The following is a 23,638-nucleotide window of genomic DNA, read 5'->3' on the forward strand; positions in this document are numbered from 1 at the left end:
ACAGAACCCTTTTCCCTTCTTTGAGGGGACCCCCAAACGAAGAAGGGACCCCCAGGAAGCCACCTCTGGTCCCAGTAGGCTGCCCCATCCTGGCTTGGGCTCCCCACCCTCTCCCAGGGTCCCTCTGGGGCTCTCGACGGGGCTGACTGGGCCTGCTTGTCCCCTCTCTGGTCCCATGGGGGTTGTGAGGGAGGGGAGGACTGGGACTGGAGAGAGAGAAGACCTGATGCCAATCCTACCCCCCAGGTACCAGGGGAGATGGGGGTTCAGTGCTGAGGTGGGCAGGTGAGTGGGCGGCAGTCGCACCTGTAGCAGTTGTTGTGGAACTTGTTGTAGGAGGCCATAGTGATGAGCCCACCCCAGGCACAGCCCAGGGAGTAGAAGATCTGGGAAGCAGCATCTCCCCAAACCTGTGGGCAGGAGCAGTGAGGGGGATGGGTGTGGGAGTGGGACAGGGGGCAGTGCTTGGACCACCCAGAACTCCCTGATCTGCTCAACCCCCGCCCCCCCAGGCTCCTCCCACTCCACCCCTTGTCCCCATCCCAGCCCCAACCTTGGCTTCCAGAATCTTGTCCCACTGCGGGGTCAGGTAGTACATGATGCCCGTGAAGGCACCATCCAGGGTGACGCCCCGCACGAACAGGATGGTCAGCACCACGTAGGGGAAGGTGGCCGTGAAGTACACCACCTGAGGGACGAGGGGGGACAGGTCGGACCCCGAGCTCCCCCCGTCCGGAGTCCCGGCCTGCAGCCCTGGCGCCCGGCACTGTCTACACACTGGAGGTGCCCAATATTTCCACTGAACAGGTGAGCCCTAGTGGGTGAAAGCGGATGTGGAGGGGAGCCATGGGGTGGGGAGAAGGGAAAGGGGGAAGAGAGGAGCGAGGGAGTGAGGAGGGGGGTAAGGGGGAAGAGGGAAACGGTGGGGGGATGGAAAGAGGGCAGAGGGGAGCAGGGGGGCGTGTACTTGCTTTCCCTGAGGACTTGACGCCTCGGATGAGGCAGAGGAAGACCACAACCCAGGAGACGCCGAGGCAGCCTAGCAGAGGCAACCGCACTTCCCCGAAGTCACCGATGTCGTCGGACAGCTTCAGGACGTAGTGCCTGAGGGGCCGGAAGGGGTGGGGGGCACCATCACCACCACCCCCGGGGCCAACGGTGGCCCCTCAGCCAGCCCAGCACGGAGACCCCAAAGCCCAGCCGAGGCCTGGTAGGGAACCCCGAGCCCCCTCCTCGACTCCATCCAGACAGGAAGCCCCCCAGCCGCTGCCGGGCAGGGAGCGGACTCCTCGGTTCTCCTTGGATGGCAGAAAAAGGGCAAGGACCCGAAGCCTGCGGCCTTGGTTTCCTCTCCGGGCCCAGTTCCAATCCCAGCCCCATCTGCTTGGGGCCAGAGTCTCTAGGGGACGTAAGCCCCCGGGTGGGGGTCTCAAAGTATCAAACCTCCCAGGGCCCAAGGTTGCAGGGCTAGAGCAGGCCGGCCAGGTAGGGGCTTCACCCACCAGCGAGCAGCAGGGGGCGCCCTACCACTGGGAACTGGAGAGGCCTTGGGGGGGGGGGGGGGTTGGGGGGAGACCAGCAGGGGCCAACTGGATTCTTCATTTTTTTAAAAAAATAGTATTTGTAAAGCTCTTACTATGTGCCAGCCACGGTTCTAAGTGCTAGGGTAGGTACAAAGGAGAAGCAGCGTGGCTCAGTGGAAGGAGCACAGGCTTTGGAGTCAGAGGTCATGGGTTCAAATCCCAGCTCTGTGAACTGTCAGCTGTGTGACTTTGGGCAAGTCACTTCGCTTCTCTGTGCCTCAGTTACCTCATCTGGAAAATGGGGATTAAGACTGTGACAACCTAATCACCTTGTAACCTCCCCAGCACTTAGAACAGTGCTTTGCACATAGTAAGTGCTTAATAAATGCCATCATTATTATTATTACAGAATAAACACGTTGGACACAGTCCCCGTCCCATATGGGGCTCACAGTCTTTAACCCCTATTTTACGGATGAGGTAACCGAGGCACAGAGAAGTGAAGTGACTTGTCCAAAGTCACACAGCAGAGATGTGGAGGAGTGGGGATTAGAACCCAGGTCCTTCTGACGCCCAGGCCCGTGCTCTATCCACTAGACAACAACGCTCCCGAAGGTTCACCTCAGGGGCCGGAGGACGGACTTCTGCGGGGCCGCTGCAGCAGGGGGGTCCCCACCCCCGAGAAATCCCAGGGACTCCCACGGGGTTCTGAGTCCCAGGCCCACCCTGGACAGCCCCAGGCTTGGGGCCCCAGGGACAGTGCCTGACCTCCAGTACTCCTCACTGGGGCTGGTCCTCTGGAGGGTGTGATTGAGCAGGAGGGAGAGGTTGAGGGGGCCGGGGGCGGCAGGCGGCCCGGAGACGTTGGTGAGGTTGGCCGTGTCCAGCACCCCGGCACAGTCGGGGGTGTTCCACGGGTTATTGCAGAAGGCCCAGGGCAGCACTTGGGTCATGGAGGAGAAGAAGTAGTAGAAGGCGATGCAGATGACGACGTTGTAGTAGATGCCGATGTACGTGGAGACGACCATCATGCCATAGCCCACGCCTGCCGGCAGCATCCAATTAGAGAGAGAGAGAGGGCAGCCACCCCAAATCAGTATTCCGCTCTTGGGGGTGGGGGGGAGGCACCCCTTCAGACACCCTGCAGGATCCTGGTGATTAGGGGGGAGCAGAGACCCCCATGGCGGGTATTTGGAAGGAGAACCCAGAAGGGTCAGACCTCTGCCGTGACTGGTGACCCCGTAGAGTACGCTAATACAGTCAGATGTGATCAGCTCGTGGAGTCATTGTAAATACATGCTGATAAGCAGGCGGCATAATGTGTGACTGCGAGTGTTTGTGTGTGAGTGTGAAGATGAGTGACTATAGGCATATGTGGACAAGGAATGAGTCAATGAGAGAATACAATTGTGTGTATGAAGAGTGAAAGAATTCAAGTGTATGGACAAGGAGAAGATCAATGTGTGCGTGTGTGACGACTGAATGAATACAAATGTGCTTGGAATAGGATCAATGAGAGTGAGTACTGGTGTGGGTGTGAGTGTGTACACATGAAAGGTGTTACTGGAATGACAGGGGGTGTGACAGCAGCCTGGTTGGGGGGTGGGGGGGGCGGCATGGACTGATGGACTTGGATGAGGTCCCTGCCCAGTCCCACCTGGTCCCACCCCACCCAATCTCACAGGGCCCAGCACAGCCCTGTCCCACCTCACCTTTGAACATGGGGCTGATCCTCCAGACACCCAGGCAGCCCTGGCTGGCGAACTGCCCGAAGGAGAGTTCCATGAAGAAAAGGGGGATCCCGCAGAAGACCAGCATGATGAAGTAGGGCAACATGAAGGCACCTGGATGGGCAGAGTCAAAGAGAAAAGGTGGGCCCAGGAGAGGTGGGGGATAGGTCGGCGGGGGGATGCTCCCTCCTCCCACACTCCGCACCTCCACTCTATCCCACAGTGGGTCGGGCATACAAGACCCCAGTCCCGTGCCGAGAATAGGGCATCCAGTGGGTATTTATTGAATTGAACTGAACCTGGAACTCTCCCGTCCTCCTTCCCTGCCCTTTTCCTCACTGGGGCTTGGTGGCTCAGCCGGCCCGGGGCCACTGGGAGAGAGGCAGAGGGCAGAGTGATGGAAACAAGCAGGGCTGGTGCTCCCGGAGAGGAGCCCACGCTGAAGCTGAGGGTGGTCTGGGCCCAGGGTGGTTGGAGGGGGGACTCTGTGCCAAGGGACAGAGGTTGTCTGTGCCTGGGTGGGGAGAGTCCGTGCCCAGGTGGGTGGCATCTGTCTTAGGGAGAAGGGGAGGGGTCTGTGGCAGGGGGCAGGGTGGTCTATGCCCGGTTGGGTCGTAGGTGTCCCGGGGATTGGGGAGAGGTCCTGGTGGGTGGTTTCTGTGCTGGGTGGAGGGTAGGGTGCATGTGCCTGTGGCGGAGGTGGCACCCACCTCCCCCATTGCGGTAGCAAAGGTAGGGGAAACGCCACACGTTGCCCAGTCCCACGGCGTAGCCCACGCTCGTCAACACAAACTCAATCTGGTTGCCCCAGTTGCCCCGTTTAAGGTTCTCGGGCCGCTTGACTGGCTCACCAGGGACCACGCCATTCTGTGGAGAGAGGGGAGAGGAGGAGAGAATGGGGAATCCCATCAGCATGGCTTTGGCTGCTCCCTCCATCACCCATTGTTAATGATTGTTAAACGCTTACTGTCAGGCACTGTTCTAACCGCAGTGGCAGAGTGGCTCAGTGGAAAGAGCATGGGCTTTAGAGTCAGAGGTCATGGGTTCAAATCCCGGCTCTGCCAATTGTCAGCTGTGTGACTTTGGGCAAGTCACTTACCTTCTCTGTGCCTCAGTTACCTCATCTGTAAAATGGGGATTAAGACTATGAGCCCCCCATGGGACAACCTGATCACCTTGTAACCTCCCCAGCACTTAGAACAGTGTTTTGCATGTAGTAAGTGCTTAATAAATGTCATCATTATTATTATTATTAAGTCAGGTTGGACACAGTCCCTGTCCCAAATGGGGCTCACAGTCTTAATCCCCAATTTACAGATGAGGTAACTAAGGCCCAGAGAAGTGACGAGACTTGGCTGAGGTAACACAGTAGACAAGTGGCGGAGCCGCTATTAGAATCCAGGTCCTTCTGACCTCCAGGCTCACGGTCTATCCACTAGGCCACGCTGCTTCCCATGCTCCCAAGCCCAACTCTTATGAAAAACAGCCTGGCCAGAGACCCCAGCCCATCTTCCACCTCCAGAGCCCCCCACCTCCGAGTAACCCTTCCACAGCTCCACTCTGCCCTCCCTCTAACGGACCGTCCAGCTGGCCAGAACCCAGTGGGGGCTACCACTGTGGCTCTGGATGGGTAGGAAGGAAGGGGAAGGGGTGGGGACCATCTCTGTGGAGAGTGAGGAGTTGGGGGCCATTTGATCTGGCTGCCCCTAACGAGTTTCCCAGGTCTCCCAGGGCTTGGGGGTCTCATGGGGAAGGGGCTAGCAGGAGCTGAGAACCACGTGACCTTTCCTCCCCACCCCCCCATGGCCCCCAATCCCCCCTCTGTCCCCCACCGCCCATGCCCCTCCCCTCTCCCCCGGCCCTCCCCTCGGCATGGAGTCTCATACCAAGCAGAGCCAAGCTGGGGCTGGGCACAAAGGGGCCTGTGTGCGGGCCGGCCCCCCCGCCCACCCACCGTACCGCATCGTCAGGCTGAGCACGCGGGGCCTGGCCAGGCAGTGACAAGGCAGGGAGGGGAAGAGTGGCATCCCGCCCCGCCCCTCAACCTAGGCTGTAGGGGAGGTAGTCCCAGGCATGGGTTGGGCTGGTTGGGGCTTGGGGGTGATTTCTTGGTGGGGCGAGAAATCAGAAGCCAGATTGGAGACTGGGCTGAGTTTCAGGCTGGGGGGTCCCGGCAGGAGAAGCACTGCTAATATGGGGGGCGGTCGGGGGAGGTCGGCCAGCCTGAGGTGGAGGTGGGACCTGAACGGTAGGGGGTTCCTGGTTGGGAGGGTGTGGAGGTGCTGTATTGGCAGTGTGATGGTGGGGGAGGGTGAAGGCTGGGTGGTAGGGGGGTGCCACTACCAAGGCTTGGTAGGTGTGGTCAGCTGTTGGGGAAATTCTGATCCTTGGGGCCTGGGGGTTGGATGGGCAGGGGGGCTCTGTCCTGAACCCTCCTTCACTCTCCCGTTGGCATGAAGGTGGAGAGGCTGTGACATCCAGTCGAGCAGTCTATGCTGGCGAGGGTGGCAGGGGAGCCCCTACAAGAAGGCGTCTGAAGGGCCCGGACTGCCCTGGACACAGTCACCTCTCTGCACAGCCAGCCTGCCCGGCTCTCTTCCTGCCCCCAATCCAGCCCCAGCCCAGCCAGTCCTCCTATTTAACTCCTTCCAGCCCTGGCTGGTTCACTTAGGGAGATCTGAGGGAGCTGGTCAGAGACAGAGACACACGCTCAGAGACTGAATGCCACGAAAAAACCCTTAAACCGAATCATACCCAGTGGACCACCAAACAAGTCTCCCCCAGACACTGCAAGACCCCCCCACACGGAGAGATGCACAGAGACAAGGAGACGCAACCACTGTCAGACTATGCAGAGACACCCAGCACTGAGATATTCTCAGACAAGGAAACACACTCTCACACATAATGAGACAGAGGGACACGCAGACCCCAACCTGGAGACCTAGAGATAATCAAATTGAGTTTCAACCTGGGGCCAAACTACATCGTGATATACACCAAGCGATGCATTGGCTGTGTGCACACACACAACAGCTGGGTGAGACAAACCCCCAGCATGTTTTCCCATCTCCTTGTGGACGTGGCCCTGGAGAACGCAGAGGCTCAATACAGTGGGGTGTCTAGGCACATCTTACGCCCCCCCACCACAGGAAAGCCCTGGGAATCACCTCCCTCACAACACCCTGCCATCCCGAGACTCCCCCAGGAGCACTGGCCCTCAGACCTGCAGCCTGATGTGGAGAAGGAACAGGACCTTCCAGCCTCCAGTTTCTGGGCAACTGCACGGAGTCTCCCATTCACATCCGGCAGAACACCGCTTTCCCTGTCACCAAAACCCTTTTGAAATTCCATCTCTCTGAGTTCCATGCGGGTAGGGAATGTGTCTACCAACCCTATCGGAATCTCCTTTCTCAAGAGCTTAGTACAGTGCTCTGTACAGAGCACTCAATAAATACCACTGATTCCTCTCACTTACCCAGGCTAACTGGCATCTCAGCACTTCCCCACCACCTTAGCACTCACCACCTCACCCCAACACGTAGGTGTGTATCTTTACACTTCAGTCCTTCCTCCTCCCTGAGATGTATTTTCATGTCTGGCTCTCTTGCAACACTGTAAACTCCTTGAGGGCAGGGGTTGTGGTCCAAACTCTATTGCACTCTCCCAAGCTCTTGTGCTCTGCACACAGTAGAAGCTCAGTAAATACCACTAATCGATTTCCTCACTACCTTAGGGCAGGAATTGTGTCTACTCACTATTGGGCTCTCCCAAACGCTCTGTACAGTGCTCTGCACACAGTGGGTACTCAGTAAAAACTGTTGTTTTTAGATAGGGAGGGGGACGGGGGCGGTGAGTCTGGAAGGCCTTCCACAGCGGCTCCTCTTTTCCTCTACTTTGGGGCAGAATGGTTCACCACCAGGGTGCCTGGCTAAATGGAGGGCTATGGGTCCTATAATAATAACCTCATTCTGCCCCAAGCCTGTTTGCTTAGGGACACAATAGAGAATTGTTGCTGCTGCAGAAGGCGTGGGAGGGGTTGTAGGATGGCTACTTGGGCTCCATAGGGACCCTACGATGGCCACGGTCAGCTAGAGCCCTGGGGAGGGTGGGTGGTCATGGTCAGCTAGAGCCCTGGGACGGGTGGGTGGCCACGGTCAACTAGAGTTCTGGGGAAGGCCAGCTGGGTGCTGGAAAAGGACCAGATGGCAACTTCCTCCCTTCTGCATTACGGCCTAAAGGAAGTGGGGGATCTGGCGGGAACTGAAGAGCCCTAGCTCCTTTGAGCTCAGCCTTGCCCCTTTAGAGCACTGATGGGGGGAGCATCAACAGTGTGTGTGTTTGGGGGGAGGTGTACCCCCAGCCTCAGGTCGAGCCTGGTTAATTGCATTGGCCCGCCTGGGTGAGCAGTAATGACAGCACTGATCATTTCAATGAGCTGCACACCACTCAGCCACGTGCCAACTTAGCCAGTCATACAGGCAGACAAGAGAGATGTGAGGACCAGATGTGGGCATAGGCCTGGAAGTTGGGGGTGGGAGGGGGAAGCAGTGGGGGCAGGAGGTCATGGTTGGAGCTGGTTGGTGGATGAGAAGCCCACTGAGGGCCTGTCCCTTAACAATAATGATTGTGATATTTTTTGAGTGCCTAATTATGTGCCAACCTTTATACTGAGAGCTGGGGTAGATGTGAGATAATCAGATGAGCTGTGGCTCACAGACAAAGGGAGACGGAGAACTGGCAGCGAATCCCCATTTTACAAATGAGGAAACTGAGGTGGCACAGAACAGTGGAGCGACTTCCCCAGGGTCATGCAGCGGACGTCAGAGCTGGGGGATTAGAACCAGTCCCAACTCCCGTCCATTAGGTCACATGGTTTCCCTTGGGAACTAGAAAAAGAGCTTCTGGAGGGACCAGCAGGCTATCTCAGCAAGCAAGACTGAAAGCTGCTTTCCAAACCCACCCGTGGGGGCCCTGCAGGAAGCTGGAGAAAGCATAAAGGCGGGGGCAGTGCAGGGGGCCATGGCTGACTCCTCCCCTAGCTACTCCATTCAGGGACACCATGAGGCACCCAGACTGGCAGGGTGCCAAGGGAGCTGATTCCCGGGTCTGGAGCACCAGCAAAGTGGTATTTTTTAAGTCCTTACAATGTGCCAGGCACTGTACTGAGTGCTAGGGTAGATACAAGATAACTATGCTGGACACAGTCCCTGTCCATAGACCACTCACAGTCTTAATCCCCATTTTCCCGATGAGGGAACTGAGGCCCAGAGAAGTGAAGTGACTTGCCTAAGGTCACACAGAAGGCAAGTGGCAGAACCGAGATTAGAACCCCAGTCCTCCTGAGTCCCAGGTCTGTGCTCTATCCATTAGGCCACACTGCTTCTCAAAGGGAAGGAAAGGGCTGAGGTCCAGCTTTGGGCCTGGAGAGGGGGGTGTCTTATCTCACCGCTCCCTCCTGGAAGCCCAAATCTTCCTGGACCCTTGTCTATCCAAACCCCATAAGCTGATGATGATGATGATGATGATAATAATAACACTGGTGGTATTTGTTAAATGCTTCCTATGCGCCAAGCACTGTCCTCCCTGATCTGTGCACGTGTCCTAAATTTTTGGATCCCAGGTGGCTGGAGATTCTGCCCTGGCCCCCCTGATCCTGGGGCCTCAGGTCCCAGCTATGGACCCCCGGCCCATCCAGCCCGCGGATTCCTCCTGCTCTTTGCAGCTCAATCTTTGCAATCCCGTCTCTTCCTCCACACAACACCCACCTGCAGTCACCACATTTCAGCAGGCTGTGGCTCTCCGCGGGCGTTTCCCATTGGAAGATATAACCTTTTGGTGGTGTTCCACATTTCCTGGGACATCCCTGCTGGGATTGGCTCCCCCCCTCACCCATGGCACAGCTGGAACAGCTGCAGGCCCCGCCCTGTCCCGTAACTGGCTCCCTGGAGCAGCAGGCCGTGCACTGGCCAAGGGGCCCTCCCTTCCACCGCCGTCCCAGGGACGGTGACCACGCTGACTACGTGGCCGCCCCGTGGACCGTCAGCCAGCCTCTGGAAACCTCCTGCCCGGCCGGGGTCCTGTGGTGAGAGGGAAGGGATGGGGGAGAGGGGCAGAAGGGCGGAGGATTCTTGGGAAAGCCGTCTTTGGGAGTGGGGAAGGCTGGGCTAGCAGAGGTTGGTGCCACAGTCCAGCTGCAGCCCTGGGGAGGAGAAGGAGCGAAAGTGGTTCCTTGCCCCTTCTCCCATTTCCCTCTGCCAACCAGACCCTCCAATGTGTGGAGCTGATGCTAAAGAAGTTTTCCCTCCCTTTCTTATCCCCCTGCCCCCGACCTCCACCAGTCTCAGGATGCCAAGGCGCCTGTTCTCACTCAGCCCCAGCCCAACCTCCACCTGTCTCTTCTCAGTCAATCCAAAGCATCGAGTGAGCGTCCCCAGTTTGGGCAGAGTGCTGCGCTGAACGCTTGGAAGAGGACAGCAGAGAAGCAATAATTATCCTCAAGGATCAATCAGTCAATCAAGGAGCTGACAGTTTGGCTGACGCTTGACCACATCTCCCAGGGAGGAAGGTCTGTCTGGCTTTCACGCCTTCCCCACTCCAGTCCTGCCCTTTCTCCAGCAGTTCCCCCCCGCTGCCCCCTCTCCCTCCCCCCGGCTCTTCCCGTCCATTGAATCTCTGGGTTTCCGATTAGTTTCCTGAGGTGGAAAAATGCAGCTATTTCCCGTCCAGATTTCCAGCCTGTGACATTTCTCTGTCCTCCCCAGGGCTCCCGGCACTTCCCCATCAGCCACTGACTGGGTATCAGTCCTGGCCCACTTCCTCACCTGGATGAAAGTGCTCAAGGGGTCAGGGGATATGGAGGAGCCAGGGGCAGGGGGAACTAGGATCTAGGGGCTGCTTGGCCCAGATGAAGCTGTCAAAGCCTAGCGTTGCCCTCACTCCCTCATTCCAGGCAGGGCTTGGCACAGTTGCATGGTTTCACTCTGTGGCAGAGAATTGGGGAGCTGCAGTCTTAACTCGCTCCACTTCTGCTAGGAAGGGAAGTGAATCCATGGTCTCCCAGCTCCAGGATCCCCAAACTCTTCCAGGGACCCCGGCCCCTGAGTAGAGGTAGCTGGGGCCCCCGGGAACCAAGTATCTAAACCCCACAGGGCACGGTGGACACCCAGGCCCTGGCAGAGATGGACGCATTCCCCTTGCCCCCTTGGCCCCAGGGTGGAGCCCCATGTTGGTCAGGAGCTGGTTGGGGCAGTTGGGCCCCCCATCCCCATCCAAGGCCCTGGCCACTGGTCGACCCCATTCTGGTCAGAAAAGGGTCTCTCCCTTGGGGCACGGTGGCCCAAGATGGTAGCAGATCCCAGGGAGGGTGGGGAGTAGTGGGGGAAGGTGGCACTGCTCCTGCTTCCTCTTTCCCCGCTACATCTACCCCTCAATATCTGAGGGGGGTGGGGGGGGAAAGAGGGTGCACCCCTAAGGTGAGTCTGAGTCCCTCAGCCACAGAAGCCTCAGCTTCCTGCTCTCTGACTGCTTCCCAACCCTGAGACCGGTACATACCCTGGGCGCAACCTTGAGACCATACCATCCAGGGTGGAGTCGGGAAGAAATATCCCCAAACGAGGCCCCCAGGGGTTACTTGTTGCCCAGACTTTAGCCCACAGCAGCTGACAGAGTGAGTGGGTCCCTGTCTGGCCTCCCTGGGCCGGCCCAGCTATCACCTGATTACAGGTGAAATGCCCAGCTATGCCCACGCCACTGGTGCCAGTTCCACCCAGAAAGACCCCCTGGCTAGTTCCTTGAACAGTCCTAACAACTACCCATATGATCAGTCCTGTCTGGGCCAGCCCCACTGGGGGAGAGATGCCACCCACGGGGGTGCAGGCAGCTCCCTTCCTGGATCGCCGCTTGTCACAGACAAATTGAGAAAAGCTCAGTCAGTGCAAACAGTGGGTGCTTGCAGCCAGGTTAGTGCGAGGCTGACCCCAGAACCCCAGAAGAGGGAATGGGTCGTCCCTTCTCTGCTGGAACCAGGACACCAAGGAAGGCACCCAGAAGGTGACAGCCCAGCTGGGACCCGGCCATGCATGGGGCCAACTCTCTTTGCCGCCAGGCCAACCAGCAGCTCCCCGGCTCTTCCTGTGCGGGGCTCAGCTCCCCGGGATCTCCTGGGAGCTCCGGGAGCAGGGTCTTGTCTCTGCTCACCTCCAGGATCCACCAACGACCAGGCTGGGCTCCCTGAAAGGGACACTCCACCTTTCCTCCAGAACAGTTTCACCTTCCTTTCTAGGGTCTCAGCTGTGCCCGCCTACTCTGTTCCTCACCAACCACCAGGCCCCAGTGTCCACCAGCCCCTTTCCAGCTCCCCCTACCCAGGGGATAGGAATTCCTCCAGAAAAGGGGGATTCCATCCCCAGTGTTTCTTCTCTCCTCGAATCTCGCTAGCCGTTCACGGGACCCACTGAATCCATGTACCCAGCTCCCCGCCCCCTGCTCCATAGCCCCTGTGCCCACCCCCTCCCGCCCCATTCCCCCTAGAAGTGACTGCCGTGGCCCAGACAATGAGGCTGTATTGATTAGTACAATTCCTGGGCACCTCCGGCCCGTCTCCCCGGGAGCCAGGACAATACGGCTTTGATACACAGAGCAGATTCTCAGCAGGTCCCTGGGCTGTGGTGGGGGGAAACTCCAAATCCCACTCCCCCTGCCTGTGCCCGCCCCCAAACTAACTCTTCTCACTCCTTTGCCCGGGGGCAACACCCAGACTCGACTCGCTTGGCGCCTTCTTCCTCCTGCCCCGGCCCCTGCATCCTCATTGCCTCTCCCGTGGAACCCACCTGCTCCCGGCCTGTCTCCCCCTCTCCCCGCCATCCCAGGATCACCCCAGTCTGGCCCGGCGCTGGGGATGGGGTGGTCACTTTTTGGGCGATGACTGACCTGCTCCGGAGGAAGGGAGAGCGCCTCGGCCGCCATCCTGGGGCTCGCACTGGGGAGCGTGGGTGACTCTGAGCCTCATTCACCTCTCTGCCAGCTCCGGCCAGGGCCAACCCAGCCGAGAGCTCCTGCTGCCTCTCCTCTGCCGGGCTTGGCCAGCGCTGGGCTTGCTTTCACCTCATCTCCTCTCGGAGCTCTGCCCCACCACCGATCCCCCCCCGCTCCCCCCTCCCTCTATCCGGGCCCTGCACAGCCGGGCGCTCCAGAGCACGGCCCAGGGTTTGTTGTGCTTTTTCCTTGTTCCCAGCAAGTTATCGGAACAAAAAACACACAAACACTCACACCCGCCGGGAGAGGGAGAGAGCGGGAGTCGGAGCTGTGAGCTGGGACTTTTGGTCCAGCAGTTGGCTGCACTCTGCCCACAGTGAGTGTGGGACCCAAGGGCAGTGGGGGAGATGCTCCCTTCCCCCAATACAGCGTGGTCTTCCGGCACCCCCAGAACAGGTGGAGGATTTGGAGGTGGCAGAAGGGGCAGGATGGATGGGAGAGGGGAGGGACAAGGCAGGAATGGATTAGGGATAGGGACCAGGGCAGGATGGGGGGTCCAGAGGTAGGAAGGGGACCCCGGGGGCAGTAGGAGGGCAGAGACTTTGCCCAGGTGGTGGCACAATTCTACTTCAAGCCAAGAGGGAAAAGGGATGGCACAGATGGGGAAGGCTAAGCCAAGACAGAACTACAATTCCTCAGCACTTCAGAACTTGGGGTTCGAATCCTCCCCCTAACCACGGGACAAATAGGCTCCCTCTTGGAGGCCAACAATGAGCTCAACTTCCTCTCTTGTTCCAATGGGGTTAACTCCAAGGAGCCTTGGGGGGATGGGGAGGAAGGGATCCCAAGGTGAGGGGTAAACCAAGGCTGAGTGCAAGGGTTTGGGGTATGTGCTGAGGAGAGGGAGACTGAGCACTCGTCCTCCAGCCCAAACAGGAAAAGCCGAAGCAGCCAGAAGGGACCTGGGACCCTCCCTCACAACAGATAGCTCTCCCAGGGAGGGAGGGGTGGGAGAACAGAGACCCGGTGATTAGGTCACGGGACAGGGGACCAGTCCACCCACCTCCTCTGCCTGGGTCCCCTCTTTTGCCTGGGACAGCCTGAGGCTCCGTGTGGGTCACTGGCTTTGGGAAGGGGCAAGTCGCCCCTGATGCCCAGACTCTGTCTGCCTTGCCCTGGGCACAGTGCCCAGAACACGGAGCCCAAACCGGATGCCTTTGCTGGGCCTCGGGGGCAGGAGGCAGCAGCAGCCCAGCTGGGCACTGGCCCTAATGAGGCTTCATTAGTGGAATCCAGCTGCTCCCAGTCCCTCTCTGCTGGGCAAATGCTTCCCCCGGCCCCCAACTGGCCCCCCAGCCCAGTGGGGGCCGTCTCAGTGCCATGGCGTAAAGGACCCATCGGCCCCAGCAGGGCCTGGCCTGGAGTGTAAACTGGAGGGAAAACAAGGGAAGCTGAAATGGGGCAGGCCATGGGTCAGGGGAAGAGAGGAGATGGGGGGAAGTGGGGTGTGAGAGCCAGGGAAGGAGAGTAGTTAAGGGGGCTGAGAGGAGGATCAGGCTCCCCAAAGCCCTAAGTGGACAACGTTATTATTATTATTATTATTATTATTTATTGAATTTTCTAAGCATTTACTACATGTCAAACACTGTTCTAAGCCGTGGGGTAGATACAAAGTTAATCAGGTCGGCCACAATCCCTGTCCCAAATGGGGCTCACAGTCTTAGGGGGAAGAATAGGCATTGAATCCCCATTTTATAGGTAATTGAGGCCCAGAGAAGTGAAATGACTTGTCCAGTGTCACACAGCAGGTAACTGGTAGAGACAGGATCAATAATGACGGTACTTGTTAAGTGCTTACTATGTGCCAAGCATTATTCTAAATGCTGGGGTAGATACAAGTTCATCAGGTTGGACACAGTCCCTGTCCTATATGGGGCTCACAGTCCTAATCCCCATTTTCCAGATGAGAGAACTGAGGCCCAGAGAAGTGAAGTGACTTGCCCAGGGTCGCAGAGCAGACAAGTGGCAGGGCCGGGATTAGAACCCGTGACCTTCTGACTCTCAGGCCTGTGCTCTATCCACTAAGCCATGCTTAGAACCCAGGTCTTCTGCCTGCTAAGCCTGTGCTTTTTCCGTTTCGCCACACTACTACTGAGAATGGGTTAGCGTGGGCTGCACCTGAAACCTTGAACTGTGAACCCAGGGCTCTCCAGGAAGTGGGACCATCAGCCAAGGAGAGGAAGAAAGGAACTGAACCAGGTGGGGGTCAATTCTGTTCCTCCCTAGCAGAGAGTTGGGGTTGCTGGGCTGTGAGTTTGGACCGTTCTGGGTCTGAGACACAGGTGGGAAACCAAGCCAGATCGCTGGGCCTGAGAGGTTACCAGAGCCAGGGCAGACCCCCAAGACTCTCTACCAAAGGACACGGACAGCCTGCTCCCCAGGGAGACCCTGGCCTTGCAAGGAGCTGCGGGGCCAATCTGCGGGGCTGGTCTGCTGCCCTGATGGCCACCTCGGCGGCTCCGATCACTCGGCTGCTCATTCACAGAAAGGCCGGGCCCAGCCCGGCCCTGCCTCTCACCCATCCTCCCTGTCTGTGGGCCCGGTTCCAGCTGGAACCGCCTGGACCCACATTCCTGTGGCTATTTAAAACACCCAGCCGGCCCACCTGCCCCTCTCTAGGGTCTGTGCCTCGATCTTCCTGCCCCTGGGTGGCCCCCACCTCTGGCTTTCTTGCCAGGGGCCTTGGAGTCTTTTCCCCCAGGGAGTGAAAGCCAGGGGGTTGGACCTCCCCTATGCCCAATTGTGGACCACCAGGGAGATGGGGACCTGCCCCTTCTGCTCTGACCTAACCATCACTTTAAGGGCAGAGGCCCACTGGGCGCCCTTGGAGGCTCATGCACCGGGCCTAGGGAAGCGGAGAAGCCAGGAGAGAGACAGGAGGGAGAGCCATCTGGACCCTGCTCTGATGGACATAGGGATGCTGGGGGTGGCTGTGGGAAGGCTCAGAGGCCAGTTAGTGGTCTGGGGCCACCGTGGGAAGGTGGCAGGACAGACAGCCGTGGTGGGAATTTGGGGGGACCGGAGTGCCAGGCTCCAGTTATTCCCCTCCTGGAGATCCTTATCAAATAGTTGGTCTTCCTGCCTGCCCTCCTGGCTCGGGGAGGCTCTGCTGGTCTCTGCCCCACTGACAACATTCTTCTCTCCCATTCCCGGTGCCGGGCAGGGGAAGCTCCTGAGCTCCCATGGTATCAGATGATAACAGCGCCTGGGCCCCTTGATGGCTCAGCCCCCATTCCTGCCTGCCCCCCAGCACCCCAGCTGCTGCCCAGCTCACAGGCAGCACGGCCAGCTGGCCTCCCGGGAGCACATGTCCCGGGAGGCACTGAGGCATGAGTGCACAGGCAAACCGGCCGGCGGAGACCATCTGGGCCAGAAACGGTGGGGGGAGCCCACATGTGAGCTCTACACGTGGCCCCGCTGCCCACGGGGGCCCCTGGCCTGCTGCTCAGGGGTTTGGTCGCCATGAGGGCACCAACAGCCTGATGGGATCCAGCAGCCGGCCACTGAGGCTGGCGGCTCAGAGAACTCGGGACTCCCCCAGACGCATCACCGCTGTGGCAGGCAGGGCAGGGGAGAGGCAGGGTTGGGGCACTGGGTGCCAAGCATGGAAGTCATCGGGGGGCACTCTTGATCCCCCCTCCAACCTGACATTCTCTGCCTTTGGCTCCTGCTCGCCTAACAATGCCTGCTTTCCTGCTGCCCTCTGGCTCTCTCTGCTAAGTTCATTGGTCCCAGGAGCCCTTAGGGGATGGAGAGAGGAGGAGAAAAAGGAGGAAGAGGGGGGTGGAGGAGAAATGGGCTGCTGGGCCACCCCAGGCTCTTTGGGGCCCCCAGGCGAGGAACTGCTCATGATGGGCAGGGGACTCCCCATGAGCACCCATCTCCCTGCCCTCTGGCATTGGAGGGGAGTGTGTCTTGGGTCAGATTTCTTGAGGGGTTGCCCCAGCTCAGCATTGGGAATCAAGGATGACCTTGGGGGTGTTCTGGGGTCTGGTCCCTGATAGAAGAGTGGCAGAGCCCAGCTTGGCTCAGTAATGGGGAATCCAAGCACCAGAGTGCCTGGAACCGTTCTCCAGCAAGCCCAGGGTGGTGGGTGAGGAGTTAGGAGCTAGACCTCCAGGGGCTTCAACTTCCTTGCAGGCCAGTACCCTGTGTGTGCGCTCTCTCTCTCTCTGTTTTTTTTTTCTCTCTGTATCTATTTCTCTTCTCTCCCACGGCTGGGGTTGAGCCTGCTCCACAGGAGCACAGATGTAGCCTGGACAGGGGAAAGTGGAAAAGCAGAGCCTCAGGGCCAAGATTCCTGAGTGATCTGGGGTCAGGAGTCCTGAAAATGATCGGGGAACAGGGGGGGCATTCCTGAGAGGGATCTGGAGACAGGGAGGGGATTCCTGGGAGGGATCCTGAGACAGGGAGAGGATTCCTGGCAGTGACTCCGGGCTTGGGGGCAGGGATTGCTGCCCCCTGCCCAATTCTGGCCTCCCAGCAGGGACCCAAGATCAGGATGGGGCCCCGGTTCCAGGATTCATGCTTGCCTGCTTCTCTTCCAGTTGTGGTGTCCTCCTGAGACTCTGCCTCCAGCCCCCGCTTGCCGGGATTCCTGGAAAGCCGACCGGAGCCCAGGCAAGTGATGAGAAGCCAGAAAACTGGGGCAGTCCTTGGTGCCTTCAGAGGGCAGTGACCCAGCCTGGCCCAAGTCTCTGAGGTGACCGGTGTGGAACTACGGTTGGCACCTCCTGGCTTGTCCTCTCTCCCTCGACTCCCTTCCTCCTCTCTGAAGCTGTACCTGCCTGGTGTCGCCTTCCCAACCTGTTAAAGGTGAACCGACCCCAACCTGGGCCCTGCAGGGGTCAGGCCCCAGAGACTGGCCTCTTCCACCCCTAGACCAACTCCAGCAGCTCTGGATCAGATCAGATCAGATCCAGGAGCCAGAGGGAGCAGGACCAGCCCAGAACCTGGCGTCTCATTCAGTGACTCCTCTCTGGAAGTTGTCGGAGGGGCAGTGTAAGTTAGCTGGGTCATCTGTGGACACTTTCAGGGCCCTCAACTCTGACATCTGGGGTCCCCAGAGACCACCCCAACCTGAGGGTGCCAGTGGGTGCTCTTGAAGATGCCACTTCCCAGGAATCATCTCATGGGCACCAGATCAGATCTTTCTTGGGAGTTGCTTCATGAAGTGTCCCAGTGGGGCCAGTTCCTATGTATGCAGGGGACCCTGAGCTGAAGATACCCACCTCTCTGGCACATGCCTTGACCTCAGGGCCCTCTCCTGGGCTCCCCTGGTGATCTGGCAGGGAAGGGGGAAGGGGGAAAGGGCAGAGGTTCTGTTCAATCAACTGGACCCCTGAGGGGCCTCTGAGCTCTCCCCGGGTGTGGGCGGGGGTCTCTCCCAACAAGACTCCCTTGGTCCCTCAGGCTTCTAGTTCTGATCCAAATGAGTGGCTGGAGTCGAGGCTGGGCTGGGGCAGCCTACCCCTCAGGGAGCTCGGGTGGCCAGGCCGGAGGCCAGCTGCTGTGGTCAGGGTCAATCTTTAACTGGGTGGGAAGGCGACAGACGAAATAAACACTTGGGTGTGTGGGTGTGTGGGGAGGGGAGCCTGTGTTGGCCTTGGCCCCGGACCCGGGAGCCCAGCATGGATGACCCTGGGGAGCAGAGCTAGAGAGCCGGGCCGTGTCTGGTCAAATCCCCAGGCTCCTCCCTGCCCTATTCCCAGCCCTGAGCCCCTCCCTTCCAGCCCTGGGCCTGGGGCACGTGGCTACATGGACCAGAGAGGGCAGCGGGCCCGGGAAACGCCCAGAGGAGAAGAGGAGGGAGAAGTGGGTCTGGTGAACCAGGACCGCCACGGGGACCAGGGGGAGAAACTCAATTTTAGCAGCTTCCTCGGCACATGCTCCGTTTCCCCACTCTGGCCCCACCCGGGGGGGCACCCCTGTTCTGCCAGCCAGGGCCAGTTGAGCCCCCTCCCCCCGCCTCTGGAACTCCCCCCGGCCTCTCGGCAGGTCCGTGCACGCTCCCTGGCACTGCCCTCCTGCCCTGGGCTCCTCTTGGCCACGCCCACTGAACCCGCCGGATGAGGGGCCAAGGTGCCAGAGCACGGGGGCAGCGCCAGCCCTCCGGAGGCCCGACAGCCCCGGCGCCCGGAAGGGAGTGTGAGGGGGAGAAGATGAAACGCGCTGCCTGGCGGGGCTGGCACCGGCCTGCTTCTCCGGCGATCTGAACCCAGGCATGGCCTGCGAGGATGCAGCTGGCCTGCGCCGCCCGCACTTGCCCTCCCTGATCCCTGCCTCCGGGGTACTCACCAGCATCCCTGTGCCACCCTTGCCAGCCATGGAGAAGGCAGGCAGCGCTCTGGGGCGCTGGAGTCCCGCAGGGCAGACACAGTCTCTGGTTCCAGCTCCGTTCAGACGGTGGGCATCGAGAGCTGGGGGCAGAGCAGAGTAGAGCAGGATAAAGGGGGTGGTCGAACCGGCTTGCTGTGGCCCCAGACCAAGAAAGGGAGGCGGCCTGGGAGCCTGTCTCCTCTCCAGGCCCCAGCCTGGGCCTTGGGAAGGGGCCCGGAGCTGCCTGTTCCCTCAGGGCCTGACCCAGGCAGTGTGACGGCCCCCTGTCCCTTAGCAAGCAGTCGGCGCCCTCCCCCCACCTGAGATCCCACCGCCACTCAAATCCCTGCCCCCCCATCCCTTCCCTTCCCAGCATGCCCTATGTCTCCTCCTGTCCCTTCCTTTCCCCTCTCTCTGCCCCGTTCATCTTTAGCCCTTGCCTCCCGGGGGGAAATCTATTTTTGAGCCTCCAGATGCCCAGTTCTGCAAAATAAAGAAATAAAAACAGGACTGGGACTTGATCCAAATCCTCCATCGAAGGCCTAGATGCTTCCAGCCCTTCCTCCGGCCCCTCTCCTAAGGGGAGAGCTCAGACCAACATCCCCCCGTCCCACTCCCCATGGTCCCCTGGGTCAAGGACACACTCTGGCCCTCTTACTGTCCTATGGCTTCTCTGGGCCCCTGTCTGGGTGACACCTGGGCAGCAGTGATCTTGGGACTTTGAGGCCAGAGCTTTCCCCACTGGTCCGCCCTGTCTGCAGAGGCCTTTCCCAAGTGTCCTAGAGTCGGGTGCTGGTGCCCAGGAACCTTTTCTAGGAATCTACTTGAACCTCTGCCTTATGGCTGCTTAATGGAGACCTCCACCACTCAGGCAGGCTCCTGTCTTGGGCAAGGGCGGGAGGCACTTTGGCATAATACCTGTATATATGTTTGTACGTATTTATTACTCTATTTTACTTGTACATATTCTATTTATTTTATTTTGTTAATATGTTTTGTTTTGTTGTCTGTCTCCCCCTTCTAGACTGTGAGCCCACTGTTGGGTAGGGATCGTCTCTATATGTTGCTAACTTGTACTTCCCAAGCACTTAGAACAGTGCTCTGTACACGGTAAGCACTCAATAAATACGATTGAATGAATGAATAAGGGTGGGAGAGCAGGGTGCCAGGAGGCAGTGGGAACTGGATTGGGCACTTCTGTGAAGTGGGGTATATTGGTTGGGAGTATCCTGGGCCTTCTCACACTCCTGGACTTGGGCCCTGAAACCAGGTGAGCCAACTCAGCACAGAATCCCTTCCCTCCATCCTTGGGCTGGGAACATCCTGCAGGTGAGCTCTGGGGAAGAGGCAAAGGGGATTTACTCATGCAAAAGACGTCTAGGATTGTTTCCAGGTGGTGACAGGATGGCGGCTACAGTCCCTAAGTTGTCCCCCGCCTCACTCCATCCCTTAGCACTGCACGAAGCCTCTTCCCCACACCAAGATTGGCCAGACTCTCCCTCCTGGAAAAGAAAATTTGAGACAGAAGGATCCCAAGCTACAGAGGGTCTCTCCGGACTCCAGAAATCCTCCCGTGGTGACCCTGAAGTCCTCGGACAGGCAGGGCAGGGGTTTGGCTACTCACGTGGAGTTCTGCCAGGCTCTCCCCTCCCCCTGGAACGTGCCTCAGTTTCCCCACCTGCCGTAAGTTTTGCTCTCCGAGAGAAGGAGGAGGGCATTTAGGTCCTTTTCAAAAGAGAGGGCTAACCCGGGCATGCTCGGTTGACCCCTTCTTTGCCCGCGGCCGCCCCCTCCCTTTCCCCTTCCCCTTCACTAGCCCCCTCCCCCAGCCGCAGTGCAGACCCCACAGCTCCCCATTGTCCCCCTCCCCACTCCAGAGCCGCAGCTTGAGGGCGAGGCCCCTTTAAGGATGGACAGGGCGAGGCTTCAAGAGGAGGACCCGGCCCGGCGGACCCCCGAAAAGGTGGACAGACGGAGGGGGCGATGGACTAGCGGCTGAGACACCCCCTGAGCTCCTCGAGGGGGGCGGCGGGCCCTTTAAAGGGGGGCGTGGGGGCTATTACATCAGCCGCCACGTGTTGGCCTCCCCAGCTGGAGTGGAGGCGCTAAGGCGCTAAGGCCCGCCCCCTGCGCCCCCCCCCGCGGGCACACGCCGTGGAAAAGTACCGGAGATGCCCGGGACCCCGCCCCCCGCCCGGCCCCCTCGGCTTCCCCAGCCAGACCTGCGGAGGCCACCGGCCTCCAGCTCCGGCCAGGGGAGGCAGGGAGGCCGGGAGATGTCCATCTCCCCCCCCCCCCCGACTCCGTCCCTCGATGGCCGGGTGTCCGGCCTCCCCTTGGGCTGAGTGTCCCGGAGGGGCGGGGGGCTGGACCATCCCTGACAAATCCAGGGAATCCAGGGACACCGGGAAAGGTGGGAGGGGGAAGGCCGGGACGGACAGGCGCAGGGGGACTGACCGATGACAGGACAGGGCTGCGGAGTCCCAGCCTGCTGCTGACGGACAGTGGGAGAGATCACACACCCTCCCGTCCAAATGGGCCAGGCACAAACAGGTAAGCAGCTTAAGGTCTGCACTGTGCTCCCCCTTCCATCCCTCCCACACACGTATACAGACACACACACCCGTTCTCCTGACAGATGGATGCAGACCCCAAGGTCGGAGAATCCTCGGGTATTCCGGTGACTAGCTCAGGTAGGTGGCGATGCAAGATGGGCATCCAGACACCAACCCAGTCCCGGGCATAGATGGGCTCAGACGGATGCCATTCGGAGAGGATAACGTTGGCACGTCCACTCACAGGCAGGCGCCTTTACCCCGCAGAGGACACTTGGAGCCAGACAAGGGCCGTCACATCCCACTCAAACGCCCAAGGGGAACCACACTGTGACCCACGCTCACCGGGGCTTTGAAGATGGGAAGGAGACGTGTCCGCACCAAAGCACACAGACAGGCACACGCGCCCGGACCGCAGCGCCCCTTCCCCATCCACCCCTGACTCGGGATGCCCCCCCCGCACCACCACACACACCTTTACCATGCTTTTCTTCCTCGCCCGGCGGGCGCCGGGGTCCGGCCGTGAGATGCCCAGGTAGACCGCTTAAAGGGAAAATTGCATCAGCCAAAGCCAGCCTGCTCCGCACCTCCTCCTGGACTTGTTGTGTTTTGGTTTGGGGGTGGGAGGAGGAGACCGGGAGTTTGGTGAAAGTTTTGGAGACAGTAGAAGGCTAAGGACGCGGCCAAGTCCCTCCCCCTCTGAGCGGTTCCCCCTGCTCCTCCTCTACCTTACCCCCCTCCTGCTAAACTACCACAGGCTCCTCCTCCAGGGGAATTGAGTTACAGGCGGCTTCCAGATGGCTTCCCCAGCGACTCTCATTTGGCTCTAGAAATGCACCTCCGGCCCCTCGGTCTCCCTCCCCTTCCCAAGCAACCCCCCACATCCACCTCTTCCCTCTTCGAAGTGCCATTGCAGCCCACCCCCTCCACCCAAGCCCCTAGATTTCTCCAGTCCTGGCCCCTGGGATACTGTAGGTACCCTCAACCCGTGGAAGGAGGTGTGGGAATCAAAGATGGGAGCTACCATCCTCTAAAAAAAAAAAAAAAGACAGTTCCAGATAGTCACTGCTGTTCCTGTTCCAGGAATTCACCTCCGTGGATAGGGAAGGGTGGGATCCATTCCTATCTGCAAAGTGGTCACCTTGCTATTTTTAATGGTATTTGTTAAGCGCTTACTATGTGCCAAGGACTGTACTAAGCACTGAGGTAGATACAAGCTCATCTGGTTGAACACAGTCCCCGTCCCCCATAGGGCTCACAATCTTAATCCCCATTTCACAGATGAGGTAATAGGCACAGAGAAACGAAGTGACTTTCCCAAGGGCACCCAGTGGACATGTGGCAGAGCTGGGATTAGAGCCCAGGTCTTTCTGATGCCCAGGTCCGTGCTCCACACATTAGGCACCCTGCTTCTCTATGACCTTTCTCTCCCCATTTACCAGATGGAGAAACTGAAATCCCAAGTAAAGGGCAGCATAGGTAAACCCAGTCCCCATTCAGTCCTCCTGCCTTCCAACCACAGAGCCCTTCAGGCTGCAAAATTAGAACCCAGAGCCCCAGGCAAGCAGAAGCTGAATCTAGAATTGGACTCACTTTTTCACAAGTGGTGAAAAGTACTGTATTAGGGCTGGGAGACAAGAGGGGCTCCACAATCTCACCATCCCACATATACCCAGACAGATGTTGCCCAGATCTGGGTAGAATCATGTGAAGCCAGGGTGGCTTTGCCAATGCACCCTGCATCTTCCTGCCACCCACCTGACAGCCAGCCAGCTGGACAGATCAACCTCCCGGTTTCACTGCCCAAACCACAGGGATTTAGGAGTGAAGGGGAGTTTGAAAGTTCAAAACAAACATCATGGGGGGCAGGAGGAAGGGGAAGTAGTTTGGAGGAAAAGACACAGCTGCCCCCCACTAGGGCAGGAAGGGGCAAGAGCAGTGCCCAGGAAAACAGGTGTTTGAGGTGCCCTCTACATCCTTCCCCTCTTCAGTTCCATGAAAGAATGAGAAAGAAAGAACAGACTGACAGAGAGCAACAGAAAAGACAGACAAACATGCAGACAGAGGGACAGATGAGACAAATCAAAGAGATAGAGATTGAGCGCCTTCCCTCAAAACAGATTGACAGATACAGACAGGAAGACAACTCCGTGGGCATGGAATGTGTCTACCTACTCTGTTGTACTCTCCCAAGTGCTTACCATAGTGCTCTACCCTCAGTAAGTGTTCAATAAATATCATTGAGTGATGAAAAACACAGAATCAGGAGGCAGGCAACAACATTTGGGCTGAGAGAAACAACCAGGGACTGACAGGATAGACAGAAAGAGAAAGAGTGAGAAAGTAAATAAACATGGGTGCATAAAACAGCCTGAAATATTCCTCTCCCTGGGCTGGGCGGGGCTGTATCAGCAGGGATCCAGTCAGAGCCCTTATCTCCACCTCTCTACTCTCACAAGTTTTGCTTCTATCTCCT

The 23,638-nt window shown here is 58.8% G+C and overlaps 1 protein-coding gene across 5 annotated transcripts in view; it reads right to left on the reverse strand.

Annotated features, from left to right (window-relative positions):
• Positions 1–23,638, reverse strand: part of SLC6A9 (solute carrier family 6 member 9) — a 48,282-nt gene that overhangs the window by 4,449 nt on the left and 20,195 nt on the right. For 2 of the 5 annotated variants that reach the window (XM_038760553.1, XM_038760550.1), the window contains exons 1-7: positions 12,185–12,320; positions 3,964–4,120; positions 3,236–3,367; positions 2,292–2,568; positions 972–1,104; positions 554–688; positions 307–410 (exon numbers count right to left, since the gene is read on the reverse strand). In XM_038760553.1, the coding sequence (XP_038616481.1) occupies positions 307–410; positions 554–688; positions 972–1,104; positions 2,292–2,568; positions 3,236–3,367; positions 3,964–4,120; positions 12,185–12,220 (974 nt within the window). In that variant the 5' untranslated portion in view covers positions 12,221–12,320. Of the gene's footprint in view, positions 1–306; positions 411–553; positions 689–971; positions 1,105–2,291; positions 2,569–3,235; positions 3,368–3,963; positions 4,121–12,184; positions 12,321–18,586; positions 18,709–21,637; positions 21,706–23,638 lie in introns of those variants that run through there. The other 3 variants (XM_038760554.1, XM_038760551.1, XM_038760552.1) reach the window with 3 other exon arrangements.

This window comes from Tachyglossus aculeatus, chromosome 18 (assembly GCF_015852505.1).
Source record: "Tachyglossus aculeatus isolate mTacAcu1 chromosome 18, mTacAcu1.pri, whole genome shotgun sequence".
NCBI lineage: Eukaryota > Metazoa > Chordata > Mammalia > Monotremata > Tachyglossidae > Tachyglossus > Tachyglossus aculeatus.